Here is a 13,941-nt window from a genome sequence, read left to right as displayed (position 1 = left end):
AATTTTTATAATTTTTTGATGTACGGTTTTCGCGATAAAAGATTTTGAATGAATTAGAGAATTAAAATGATTTATGGAGGAGAGAGAAAAAAATGAGTGGTCGACATTTGAGGAGAGAAGGGAAAATGAGTGGTTGAAAAGTTGAAAAAATTTGAAAGGAACAAATGCTTTATAATGTAGTACAGATAGAAATATATTCAAAATTATTATATTAAAACTAAAAGTTGTGACTATCTACTTTTTGAATTTACCAACAAAAGGCTAGTGAATTGCGAAATTTATTACATTAATTAAACATTATTTCTATCTTTTGTTTCTCTTGAATTTTTTTATAAAAAAATTAGTTTCGATTCAGATGTGTTGGAGACAATTTTAACCAGTGATTTGTTGGACCCCAACCTTCTTCTCATGAAAAATACCTTGAAATGAGAAATCCAAAACTCAAACCCGAAACTTTGGAAAAAAACTCACTTCTGGGACCCATATGACCATCTAGTGGATTTAAAAGAGACCCCTGAGACCTTGACCAACCCACCTAAGTGAGATTGATTTTCTCTTTATACTTCATAAGATAATGATTATAAATGAACAATTATGGTAACACTCATTTTTTCAAAAAATAAAAAAAATAAAAAAATAAAAATCGTAAGATGGTTGATACTTGATTTAAATAAAAGTGAAGGGTTGTTATTACAAAATCCACGTCGACAGAATTTCATTTTTCCGCTGCAAATATAATAAATAAATATAAAAAATATAATACTGAATGAAAGAAACTTGACTTGTCCTGTAGTAACGGACGACCTCCCCTGGACCTATACATACAAAACAACTGTATCTATATTTTTGCTTTTTGCCTTAATTTACTAGTCACACTTTATTCATCAAGATCTGCTCCTCATTTTTCTCTTCTCCACTCCACACACACTCAATCAGGTTTCTTCTTTACTCCATTCATCATTGACATACACACACAGACACACACACATATATATATTATATAATTATATAATCACACTAAATAAGTAAATAGTACTCTTGATTTTCATGAAATATATGGGAAAAATCGTTTGATTGATCTATATGTATATATAAAGGATTAGTTTTTTAGGTTTTATGTTGTTTGGTACTGATTTACTTGAAGTTTTTTTTGATGATTTTGGGGATTTTAATATTTCCAGAAAGTATGAGAGAAAGTGAGAGAGATTGCTTATATATATATATATATGCAGAAATGAATATAATGCAGTATGTGATTCAATACACATAGATTGTAACATCAATTTGATCACTGTTGATGTGGAATGGTGCTTGTAATAGTCTCTATTTTTTTATTTTTTTTTTATGAATTGAAGTTAGTATTTAGTGGTTGCATTTGGGAATGTAAATATTGATTTTTGTCGGAGTCTTTTGGACGTTGATCGCCGTATTAGTTTGTCATTAGCCGACATTATTTCTTTCTTTGGTTACGAGTGTTTGTTATCGTAGTTTTGGAATAGTTTTTTACGCATGAACACAGACACACGTTTGTATTTGATTCACTACATTGGAAGTTCAAAAGGAAATGTGTTCTTTTCGTATTTGTCTATTATGTTTCTTCGAATCCCAGAAAGTGATTTAATGAGTTTAAAGCACGTACAAAATGATTTGAAAAAAAACCCTCGCTTCTGAGTGACTTTTTTTGTGATTGGATAGTGTTAAATCTCTTGAAATGGCTACATGTTATATGCTGCACTTCCACTATTCCACGACAAAACTTGTGAACATTTTGTAGTAACTTGGAAGTTATGACAGTTGAAAACATGGCCCTGCTTTTCCCCAATATGTATAACATCTCATAATGCTTGCTTCCCCATGTGTTTCATCGGTATAACGTTTTTCTACTGTCCATTCTTTCTCTTTTCTGGTTGTTCTAATCTGTGTTATTCTTGTAAGGTTTACACTAAATGGTGTATCAAAGGAAAGAATTTATTCCTAAAAAAGGTAGAAACATAAGTTTACTGATAGATACAACTGTAAATTATCAATTGTTGGTCATAAGGTATTAAACGGTGTCCCTGTGCCGGGGAATAAAGTCAATCTCTTCCAGAGTGGAAATAGCTATTCTAGTGACTAGTTTATGAAATGTATGCTTGTAGGTTGTTCACCTTAGTTTATTATTGAGCTCTTAGTTTTGGGTTGCTGCTCAAAATATACTTAACACACAAATGATTCTTGGAAATCGTATTGGTCAACCCATCTTGCTATACTATTCTAATTCAATGTGTTGGTCTTATATCTGACATCACATCCTATTAAGGGACAAGGACTAGATTATTCAGTTTTTGAATTGATATTGATTGTCTTTAACAACCTTTATTTTCATTTTTGTTAAGCCCCACTAATCTGACATAGAAATTTGTTTCAGATAACTTCATTGTTGACCTTTTGCCCTTGTTTTCCAACCTTTATGTTTTGTGTTTTCTAGTTTTTTTGCACAACAACCTCATTGCTTGTATGACTACACATGCAGCTTGCAAGTATGACTTCACGTCCTCCTCTTAATGAAAGAATACTTTCATCCATGAACAAAAGATCTGTTGCTGCACATCCTTGGCATGATCTTGAGATAGGTGCTTTGTTCTTCACTGCTTTGTACTTGGTTTTATCCATTAGTTCTTAATTTCTTTGAACAAGTGTCCTCTCCATGTGTAATGATGTATTGATGCTCAAGAAACTGACTTCATTTATGATCCAATGCAGGACCAGGCGCACCAACGATCTTTAACTGTGTAAGGATAAGATGCGATATAGATTAAAGTCTAAGATGTGTATTGATTTGCACTTTTGCTTTGTGGAACTATCTTATCATTGCGATTTGCCGATGTTAAGTCCCAAAAATCAATTTTGTATTGTTTTGATCCACAACTTCTATATCGATTTATTAGTTTTAGATAATCGGTTCATACATGTTGCAACAGATTGATTATCTAAGGGTAAACCAGAATTATCTAGTTATCTCTGTCCTTAATATAATCTGGGACTTTTACTCTCATTTCACTAAATGCTTTTTTTTTTTTGTAAAATATATATTTTGTTCTTTTTATTTTACCTTCTAGTTCCTAAATAATTAAATCTGTTAAACACTCAAATATCTGCTTATCTGACTAACAAATTCAAATAGCAGAAGTACATGAAACACCACTCTTCACAGTTTGTTTATCTGATCATTAGATATCACATCATCGGTTTTCGAAAACGCACATCAAACGTCATCTGCGTTACTGAAACCACTGTTCCATTATTTGTTGGGTGTCTTTTCAATTTAGGGTGTGTGTGTGTGTGTGTGTATGTTTTTTTTTCAATAGAAGTACCCTGTGCTGCTAAATTTAGTTGAGTTCTTCGGCGTAGAGAAATTAAAGTACATTTCAGTACGCCATGTTGCTGAAGCATACCTTCTGTAGGTTATTGAAATTAGCAAGGGGAGCAAGGTGAAGTATGAGCTCGACAAAAAAACAGGACTTATCAAGGTAATTGAAAAGTATAAGTGTATATCTACTATAATGATTGAAGATTTCATGCTCATACGAGTTCCTAATTTGCTTTATCAGGTTGACCGTGTTCTATATTCATCTGTGGTGTACCCTCACAATTACGGTTTTGTACCTCGTACTTTGTGCGAGGATAACGACCCCATCGATGTCTTGGTCATAATGCAGGTATGTAATGCTCTGAAATTTTATCAATTTGTATGATTCAGAGTAATAAGTATCACTTGAACGCTTCCTAAGTTAGTCTAATTAGAGCTGGCTATTTCGACTCATTACTAATGAATGCGCCAGTTTGGGTTATCTATACGGGTCAAACGGTAACACAATAACTTTAAAAGAAACCTGTCAAAGGGGTCAAGTTGCCAAAAGCGTAATTTTATAGTAGAAACCTGAAATCATGTTATAAATAGATAATTATGGAATAATGTAAATGTTATATTCACGTTTGATATTAAATAGTAAAAGTATAATATTTTTGGAGAAAAGTCGTTTTGAGTCAACCCAGCTCACTTTGACATGTATTTAAGGTCATCCATTGTCCCAATTTAACCTGTTACCCGACCCACTTTTGCTTCCTTTTATTTTGGAATCATATGTACTATAATGGTAAGTGCTAACAATGTATTTTACACATATGCAGGAACCGATCTTGCCAGGTTGTTTCTTACGTGCCAAAGCCATAGGTCTCATGCCCATGATTGATCAGGTATTCTATATTATCGCGAAAACATATAACTTTCATTCTTTTGCCCATCAAACAAATTTACTAATACTTATGGGCACTATCAGGGTGAAAAAGATGATAAGATAATTGCAGTTTGTGCTGATGATCCGGAGTATAGGGACTACACTGACATCAAGGAGCTCCCACCCCATCGCTTGGCTGAGATTCGCCGCTTCTTTGAGGACTGTATCCTTTCAAAACTAGATCATAGTAAAATGTAGGGGATGAAAATAGGAGGGCTGGGTAAACAAATAGGCAAGTTTTTGCACAGGTTGACATAGGTCGGGTTGGGTTGAGGCTTAGCACTTTTTCTTCTAATTTACTATACATTAGTGTGCCATATTTGATTACAAAACTATTTCAATAATAGTCCAGCGTTTTTTTTAATAAAATGATTGAAGAAGGTTATGCAAAAAAAAAAAAAAAAAAAACTTGCATGACTCTTTACTTATTTGACCTGTTTCTCTTCAAAAAGTTTCTTTTACTCGTTAGTATAAGACTTAACCCAAATGGACCCATTTATAAGTAATTGGGTCAAGATTGGCTCTTCCAGTATAACTACTTGTTTACAGTCCAGATATGTTATACTAAGGTGCTGTTAAAGATGCAAATCTTGTTTCTTAACAACTACCTAGATAAGAAGAATGAGAATAAAGAGGTTGCTGTTGATGATTTCTTGCCAGCTGATAAGGCAATTGAGGCGGTCAAATATTCCATGTAAGTAAAAACCTTAAATGCTTATAGAAGGCATCAAAATTTAACTTGGTGTTATCCATATCAGCATTTAGTTTTGTTGCATGAGGATACAAATGTATCCACTCTTATCAAATCTGACACACTGATTTTAAGTCTTATAAATAATGAAATGTTGTGTGAATGATACATCCAATAGTAATGGGGTACATATATATGCATATCATGTGTGACAATTCATAAGTACATACACCTGCACACCATCCGCACATAGTAATCATATATTCATATACTACATTATATACCGTTCCTGCTCATTTCTAACACCCCTACATTAGCCCAATAGCATGAATTACCATCCAAGATAACATTTTTTTGATCCAAGTCATAATTGGCTCAACTAGAGGTGAGTGACTAGGTAGGTGGGACAAGCAGGCTAGGTAATCATATAAACCGGGTTTAGGTCAAACTGGGTACTGCTATACTAAAAGCCCAACGGACTGGGTTGATCCATCAACACATTTGTGTTTCCGTAATTGGATTTTTATACATGGTTAATATGTTGAATAAGGTTATAAAACTATTTAGTTAATACTAACAGATACTTTATTTAATAAAGCACTTTATCTCAAGTCTTATGCATCTATTGCACTTCGGGTGACCCCAACCCATCTGACTCATTTGATGTGTTCTCAAGCTAAGCTGTAAAACCTTTACCCTTTGTCTTCTGTTGGTGATGATTACAATCAGCTCTTCGCTTGGTATATTTAATACTTTACCTGTTGGAGATGATCACGACTTAACCGACCCGACTCCTTTTTAGGGGAATGGGCTCGAATAGCAACCTTTAAGCATATTTGCACAACCATGCATGTCCCATCAGTATATATTACAAAGATAAATGGATATCACATAAACTATGTGAAAGCCTAACCGTATGTTCATCCCCTTTGGCTCACATAAGTTATATACAATTATGAAGGGAGGGTTTTCAGTTTTTCATTTATAGCAGTGTCTTTAGCTTCGTCAGTTTGAATATCTTTATATTTTTTAACTTTTTTATTTTCTGCAGGGATCTCTATGCGGATTACATTGTGGAGGGACTGAGGCGATAGACTCGTGACTGGGAATTATTAATCAATTTCGTGACTTCATATTCCATTGATGATGTCGAAAACTGTTGGAAAATGTGTTACTCTCTTATAGAAAATCGATCTGTTAATCATGAATCATGATGTCTTTTGACATACCAAATTACATGACAGGCAGACCTGTTTAACAAGGAATTTGGTACTTGATCATCGTATATTTACTTTTCTCATATATCACGCTTATTAGCTTTAATCTGTTGGTTTTTCTTGAAACAATTTCGTATACATGTCTTGATGACTGTTTTGATTTTTTTTCTTTAATGGTTTTTTATCTGCGTGTTCTCAAAACAGCTCAATATTCTAGCTGAATGTTGAATGTGCAAAATGCACATTGAGGTAAGAATTGTTTTGGCAGCCAGCAACAAACAATATTCCCAAGTCACCCGTGTGCCCTTTTTATGCACAGGGACACAGGGTACAAATATTGGGTGTCTAGGTCTTATCTTCCCTAGTCACTATTCTTTATGCAAATGAACATGGATAGTTGGATACAGAAAGAAAGGGATTTGAGACGTCTTCGTTTTTTGGTTCCATAACTTGTGTTCCATTTTAGGCTGGTTCAGCTTGAGGCTCGTACAGTCGTACACTTGTACCCCATTTTACACATTTTAAAGTAAAAACTACTAGTAGGGTTCAATGAAGCATCCCAACTTACCAACCTACTAAATATTACAAACTACAAATAAATATATCAAAATGATTTTGAGAGATATACATATGCAGATATGCTCGAAAACATAAAATTCAGTCCACTCTTTAGACAACTTCTTGCAATATATGATCTTTAAGAATTACAACTTTGCACAACTTACAAAATATTTGAGAATAGAAGTTTGCTAAGATTCATAAAGGCCCAAATGATATCGGATTATCTAGGCAACAGATTTTTTACAGAGAATTACCATCAAAATCTAGTTCAAATGAGCCACCAATATAAAGTCTTATTGGGAATATAAAACAAAGATGATATAGCTCTATGTTATAGAAAAACCCTCTTGAATTTGGATCTTATTTTTGATACAAGTTATATACAAACAAAAAGATCACTTACGAAAATAATAGATCTGTAAGATCTTGTCGTTGTCAAAGATGTGAATGTTTACGATTTGTGTAAAATTTATGCATCAAATAAATTAGTTTTTCATTCTATGTATTAGGAATTCTTGAGTAAAGAAAGAAGGAAGAAATTCTTGGGTAATCTATTTTTTTAAAAAAAAAAACAATTATTGAGCAAAAAATAACGTTTTCTTAATTCTTTTCCTCACAAGCCAATTGACTTACTTTATGCACTTCCTAGTAGCCATAGCATGTCTAGAATTATTGACAAAAGATCCGATGTTTAAATTAAGTAGATGATCCAAATTATTTGTCTATTAAAAAAAAAGTAATGATACAAACACAAGATTAAGTTCATTCACAAAAGTTTGTATACTTGATCGTTTTTGTAGTATTTTCCGGCTTAAAATAAAATCTCAACATGGGTACGACACTTACATGTGGTTTACACGTACTCTATACAGTGATCCGCCTATTTTATCTGTATATAAACAAGAGTAAATTACATTTTTCGTCCTTGAAGTTGGCACGTTTTTCACTTTTGATCCCTAAACTTTAAAAATTACAATTTTGACCCTAAAGTTGGCCAATTTTTTCAACAATCGTCCTTTGGCCTTACGGCGTTAAAAAATGGCTGTTAACGTATGCACGTTCTAGACACGTGAGAACACTAATGTCATTTCACCTAACACCAAGGGACGAAAAGTGAAAAACTAGCTACTTGAGGGACGTAAAGTGAAAAAATAGCTACTTGAGGGACGAAAAATGAAAATCATACAAATAAACTAATTCTTCCATTCTTTCTTTTCCGATCATCTTTTCTGATGGAATTTTCCGACTAGACATTTATTTTCCCTTTACCCCCAAGCCTCTCCAATCACCACCACCTAATAACCACCAACAACAGTCGCCGCTACCAGCCACCGTCGTCTGTAACCAACACCAGTCACCGTTGTCTATAACCACCACGAGCTACTGCCACCCACCGCCACCTCCGGCCACCGCCGCCTATAATTACCACCAGCCACTACAATCAACACCAGCCACCACTACCTACAATCACCACCAGCCACCGCTGCCTACAAATACCACCAAACACCGCCGTCTACAGTCACCTCCAACCACCGTCGTCTACATTCACCACCAACCAACCGCCGCCACCTAGAATCACCACCATCCACCGTCCCCTTTTCAATTAAAATCAAAATTTAGAAAAGAAAAAAAATTAAAAGATGACTGACATGTTTGAACTATAATTTGTTTGATTGATTGTGTTTTGAATGTCATGAATTTGAATAAATGATTTTGTTTGTGGTTTAGATTTGGATTAAAAGTCGAGTTTTTATTAGGTATCATCGGAAAATAAATGTCTAGTCAGAAAATTTCATCGGTAAAAATGATCGGAGAAGATGATCGGAAAAGAAAGAATGGAAGAATAAATTTATTTGTATGATTTTCATTTTTCGTCCCTCAAGTAGCTATTTTTTCACATCGTCCCTCGAGTAGCTATTTTTTCAATTTCCGTCCCTCGGTGTTAGATGAAATGACATTAGTGCCCTCACGTGTCAAGCACGTGCGTACGTTAACGGTCATTTTTTAACACCGTAAGGCCAAAGGACGATTATTGAAAAATTTGGCCAACTTTAGGGTCAAATTGTAATTTTTAAAGTTTAAGGATCAAAAGTGAAAAACGTGCCAACTTCAGGGACGAAAAATGTAATTTACTCTATAAACATGCAATCATTTAGGGCGCGTTTAGTTAGAGAAAATATTTTTAAGCTTTCCATTTCTAGTTTTCTAGAAAATGAAAAGGTTTTTCATTTCTAAAAAACCTTTGAAAATTTTGAAAACGCGTTGAAAATAAAAAATGGAGTTTTCATTTTTACATTTTAGAAAACTAGAAAACATGTTAAAATTCACTTGTTTTCTAATTTTAGGTTTATAAAAAGTTTAGAAAATAGAAAAGTGAAAACAAAAACTGAAAAAAACAGTTTTCTAATTTTAGTGCAAAAGTTGGAAAAATGAATTTTCATTTTCTAGGAAAACTTTTCTAATTTGAACGTGTTCCTGTTTTCCATATTTTCTTGGAAAATAAAAATGGAAAACAAGAGAGTTTTCTTGAACTAAACGCACCCATAATATCCCAAAAAATGAAAATTGGCCAGGTGTTTTGACAACATCATAGTGTCATACAGTCTCATGATCTTTTACAGATATGAATTATAAAAGCAATATTTATAATGGTGATTTCCAGTTCATACGAAGGAAGAAACAAATTAAAATAAATTGATAAACCTTGTGCTAGGTAGCTAGCAAATGTTCAAATCAATACCTGAATATGATGAGAATTGCCATCAAGGTCTTAGAAAACTAAGCTTCAAACAAATTCAACCTTACACGAGCTGGAGCCACGATGGATGTTCATCAACTCATTCTGCCACCCTAGATGAAAATCACGAACATTGACTCTGATTCTCTGAACGTCTCAATATTAGGCATGTGATTTAAGACAGTCATCAGCTTATCCCAGTGAGAAAAGAAACCGAATGGAGGAAAAGATATGCGTAACCTCTTCAAAGACGTCGAGGAGATCTTAAATATCAATAACTTATCATTTATCACTTTCCTTTCCATAAAAAGTTCTTCTAAAGCAGGACACCCGGAGATCAAATTTGTAAGTACGTGACTGATTACTCGAATATACAATAGATTTCAGATTAATCTTTTTCAAACAAGGAAAAAGCAGCTCAGCTTCTGGCACATCTAAAGTGAAAACGCCTTTCAACGTTAACACAACCAGCATAGTACAAGTTTGAAACAAATCCCAACAAAACCTGACATTATATCTATCATTAGGAAACTTAAGATATAGTTCTTGAACTTTACACTCAACAGCACTACGGACCTAATTATAAACCCGCTCATAATCACATTTCTTAGAGCAATCAAGAAAGAACCTTTGAATTGGCAAATTGCCACGACGTCGATGAGCTAGCGTTTGATCAACTGTATCATGAAACTTCTTTTCTTGTTCTTTAGACTGACAAACAGGCATTACAAAATGCAGATTTGGAAGAAGAGCCCAGAGATCCTTGTCGTTCCACGTGTGTGATAAAAGACGCATACGATTGGCATCAGCGTCAGGAAGCAAGGATAGAATTTTGTTAAGGACTTCATCTGGTAACTTGGTTGTGATATCTTCTTGAATCATTTCATTTCTGCTTGAAGATGCATGGTGAACAATTGAGGCTTCTTATTAAAGCTTTTTTGGATCGGGTCATCATAGTTTGATACAGAGAATTGATCGAGAACTAGCTATCGTTTCAATGGAGTCGAATAATTAGGGTTTGAGAATTGGAGGCTTAAGTATGGAGGCACATATGAAATGTAAGAGGAGCTAGGTTTGACTTATAAGGAAAGGTTACATAAAGGCAATTGAATTCAATAGGTTAACTTTTTTGAGCAAAGCAGCATTTATAATAGGTGAGTTTTGTTAATGATCATGTCACAAATTACTGTCCAATGAGGACTATCTCAACTGCCTACAAGAAAATCACAATTTTTTTTTTTTTTCTAAATCAAAATATATTTTACAACTCGAGATAAGATGTGTAGCCGGAGTTTTTCCTAAGTAAATTGCCAGATAAGAAAGGTTTCCTTTCTGAGATGATGCCGATGATGTAAACGTCTAGATGGAATGTCATATTAGCGGAAGACGTTATGCTGACCAGTCACTCTTAATCGGCTTAATTTTCAAAAGTAACTCTTTCATTTGACATCAAAAATTTTTTACCACTTTATTGAAAACAGATAGATAATTTAACTTTCAATTTAAAGACAAGCACACGATTGATGACCACACATATAATTGTTGCTGAAATTTTATCACATGGTGAGGATAAAGAAATCTTTTTGATTTATTTCTGAAGTGGACAGTTGGGCCTTCCTTGATTTTGTAGCTAGGTAAATGCGTTTTGGAGATACTTGTAGAAAATGTGTACCATTAAAGGATGGAGCCAATACGAATAGATGTCAAGTGGGTTAAAAATCATCAAAAACGAAAATTTCAATGCATAGAACACTGACCCGCAACACTAGTTTTAAACCTGGAAAAGTCAACAAATGAATCTTTAATGTGTAAGGCTACATGGGTTGTCCTGACCCATTTGACCTCTAGATGGGTTGTAGGTGTGGAGTGCAGACTCATATAAGCTAACTTGATTCCGAGTACAACGAAATGTGAGGTTCAAGGAACACCACCCTTACAGATTCTACTCTCATATAATCTGATAGATTTTTCCTACCAAAGTTACCAAACGGCTTCTGTTCACCATCGGGTGCAATCTTTTGTAGTTCAGATATATACAGAATTTTGATTACCCAAAAATATATCTTTAAACAATCTGAATTTTACGCAAATAAAATGTTCTGTTTTCAAATGTTTATCTTGAAAGAAATTATAGCTTTCCAGTGTCGGTTAAAGAACGGGTCAGTAATTAATTATACCAATGATAGAGCATGAAAGTAGTCATCCAAAACTCCTTATGTACAACCGTAAATAAATCATATAATCAGAATCTCTATATCCAAACATTAAGATGCAGTAAATATGAAGAGATAACGGCTTTGAAAGAGTATCCAAACATATGTTTTACATTGACATAGAATCAAATGTAACTAAGATGCAGATACAGACCGCTTTTTATATTTTTTTTTCAAGCCTTGACTATCCGTTATAGTTTTATCTGATTGCTACATGTTTTACATTGACATAGAATCAAATGTAATTAACACGTGCAATTCAAAATTAAACTTCTTGGTTTAATTCTCATGAGGATTAAACTTAAGAGCAAGCAAACATACTTCTGAATTAGCCAGTGTGAATATCTTATCAGATGAGAGACGGGTAATGAGTTCAGCAACAAAACAAATGAAAATTACCTGAGCTTCAAGAATGGAGAACGCGCTTGTAAAAGAGTAGGGTGAGGACACATAGGTATAAACTTGCCCCGTGATATCCATGTAGTATAAAGAGTGAAAGATATACTTAATCTTTTCAAATATGGTGAGAAGACCTTAATCGTCAAGAATTTATCACTGGATACACGTCATTCTTAAAGCAGATTTTCTAAAAACACCTACTCAAAATCATATATTTAAGGGATTGATCACGCAAGTAAATACTAAATAACGTACTGATTTTCTTCAAACATGGAAAAGTAATTTATCTTCAGGCACAAAGTTATATAAAAAAAAGAGAAGGCGGGGAGGTTTGAGGCAATGAAACATTGAGAATAATATAACTAAGGACAACAACTCTATTATAGAAGAACAATATGTAGAGCAAGAATTTGGAGAAGTTCTAAAAACAAAAAATTAGAATAACAACAAGGTTCGTGCTTTTTTGAAAATAATTGAGTTAATGTACCCTGTACATCATAGAAAATTAGTTGTCTGGTTTATCATTTCCGTGGTACCTGACACTTTTAAAAAACAAAATATCACGACATGGCTATTTGTGGCGCTCATAAGTTCTTAATGCACTAGTAACCCCCTACTTTCTTTGCATATAAAACATTACGGATATAAAAAACAATCTACAATCTTTTACAGATATGAGATTTAGAAACATTATCTATGGGAGTTTTAAGATAGTACTTGAATATAAGAGAATTACAATCACCATTAAGATCTTGGAGAGGCTTTAAACAAATTCAAACTTACAAAAGTTAAGTTGGAGCCACGATGGATGTTCAACAACTTCTCACGCATCCAAGGACGAATATCATGAGCGTTTACTCTGAATGTCTCCAAATTATTCGAATTTTCCAGCAGAAACCTTATGAAGATGACCTCTTTACGTCTGATAGCTTTCTCATTAATTAGTATGATCTCCTTCATCTTAAAACTCAGACAAGCTGGTACCTCCACTGGTGGCTTCCAGTGTATGATCATTTCTTTAGACAGAAGTCCCTGATGATCAACAATTAAAATATGAAAATTTAGCAACGATACCGTGAAAAGTGAAACTGACACTCGTACTCATCCCCGCTACCAGATGCTGAAGTCAAAACTTTTGACTTCAGATTTGATGGCAGTTATATGTCTCTTTTAGTTAGAACAATATGATATGTACACTTAAATGTAAAAAAATAACAAAATTATTATGATCAAACCACAGTATGGTAAAGTAGTGTGTTGGAGTGATCTTATATTAATGAGATAACCAAAAGTTTAGAAGTTTTATCACAGAATTAACAAGAAACGACACTACACCGTACAAAAGTGGAGAAACATTGTGAATTAGTTGGTTTGAATAGGTTTCTAATCGATGTAAAAAGGTAAATTAGTCGATTTGAATGGAGAAATACCCCCGTTCGTGTTATGCTTGTTGATATTGTACTTTGTAAACCTTGTTCCTTTCTAGCATATCCTGCTATGATTGATATATAAAATGCCATGTTGTTTGAAAAAAGGGGGTAGAAATGTTTCAAAGTTATAAAAAAAGGAATTAGAATGGATATGCAAATGAACTTAGTTTGCTAATTATCGATGTTATATAAGGCAGCATATCACTCATTTTCTCTAACAATTAAAGTTCTAATTAAAGAAGGTCTAATGTGCAGAAACGCTTACACACAGGGTAATATGCTCAACATTAGGCATGTTGTTCAACAGAGTCAGTAGCAAATTCCAGTGCGCATCCGAACCAACACATGCCTCAAGCTTGATCAAGTTATGGAATACGGGCACAATTAAAAGTTGAAAATCGTTGAGATCCTCTAAA

The 13,941-nt window shown here is 33.7% G+C and overlaps 1 protein-coding gene and 1 pseudogene across 1 annotated transcript; one reads left to right on the top strand and one right to left on the bottom strand.

Annotated features, from left to right (window-relative positions):
• Positions 1–839: 839 nt before the first annotated feature.
• Positions 840–6,291, top strand: LOC122581648 (soluble inorganic pyrophosphatase 1-like). Its single transcript, XM_043753894.1, has 9 exons — positions 840–936; positions 2,513–2,612; positions 2,743–2,771; positions 3,444–3,509; positions 3,591–3,698; positions 4,171–4,236; positions 4,320–4,440; positions 4,890–4,971; positions 6,020–6,291. Exons 2-9 carry the CDS (start codon positions 2,522–2,524, stop codon positions 6,060–6,062), a joined length of 606 nt encoding a protein of 201 aa, XP_043609829.1. The 5' UTR covers positions 840–936; positions 2,513–2,521; the 3' UTR covers positions 6,063–6,291.
• A 3,305-nt stretch (positions 6,292–9,596) lies between these two features.
• On the bottom strand, positions 9,597–10,365 carry LOC122583609 (annotated as a pseudogene).
• Positions 10,366–13,941: the final 3,576 nt, after the last annotated feature.

This window comes from Erigeron canadensis, chromosome 9 (genome assembly GCF_010389155.1).
Source record: "Erigeron canadensis isolate Cc75 chromosome 9, C_canadensis_v1, whole genome shotgun sequence".
Classification (NCBI taxonomy): domain Eukaryota; kingdom Viridiplantae; phylum Streptophyta; class Magnoliopsida; order Asterales; family Asteraceae; genus Erigeron; species Erigeron canadensis.
The sequence above is the reverse complement of the archived record's forward strand: the minus strand, read 5'-3'. Positions and strand labels throughout refer to the sequence as shown.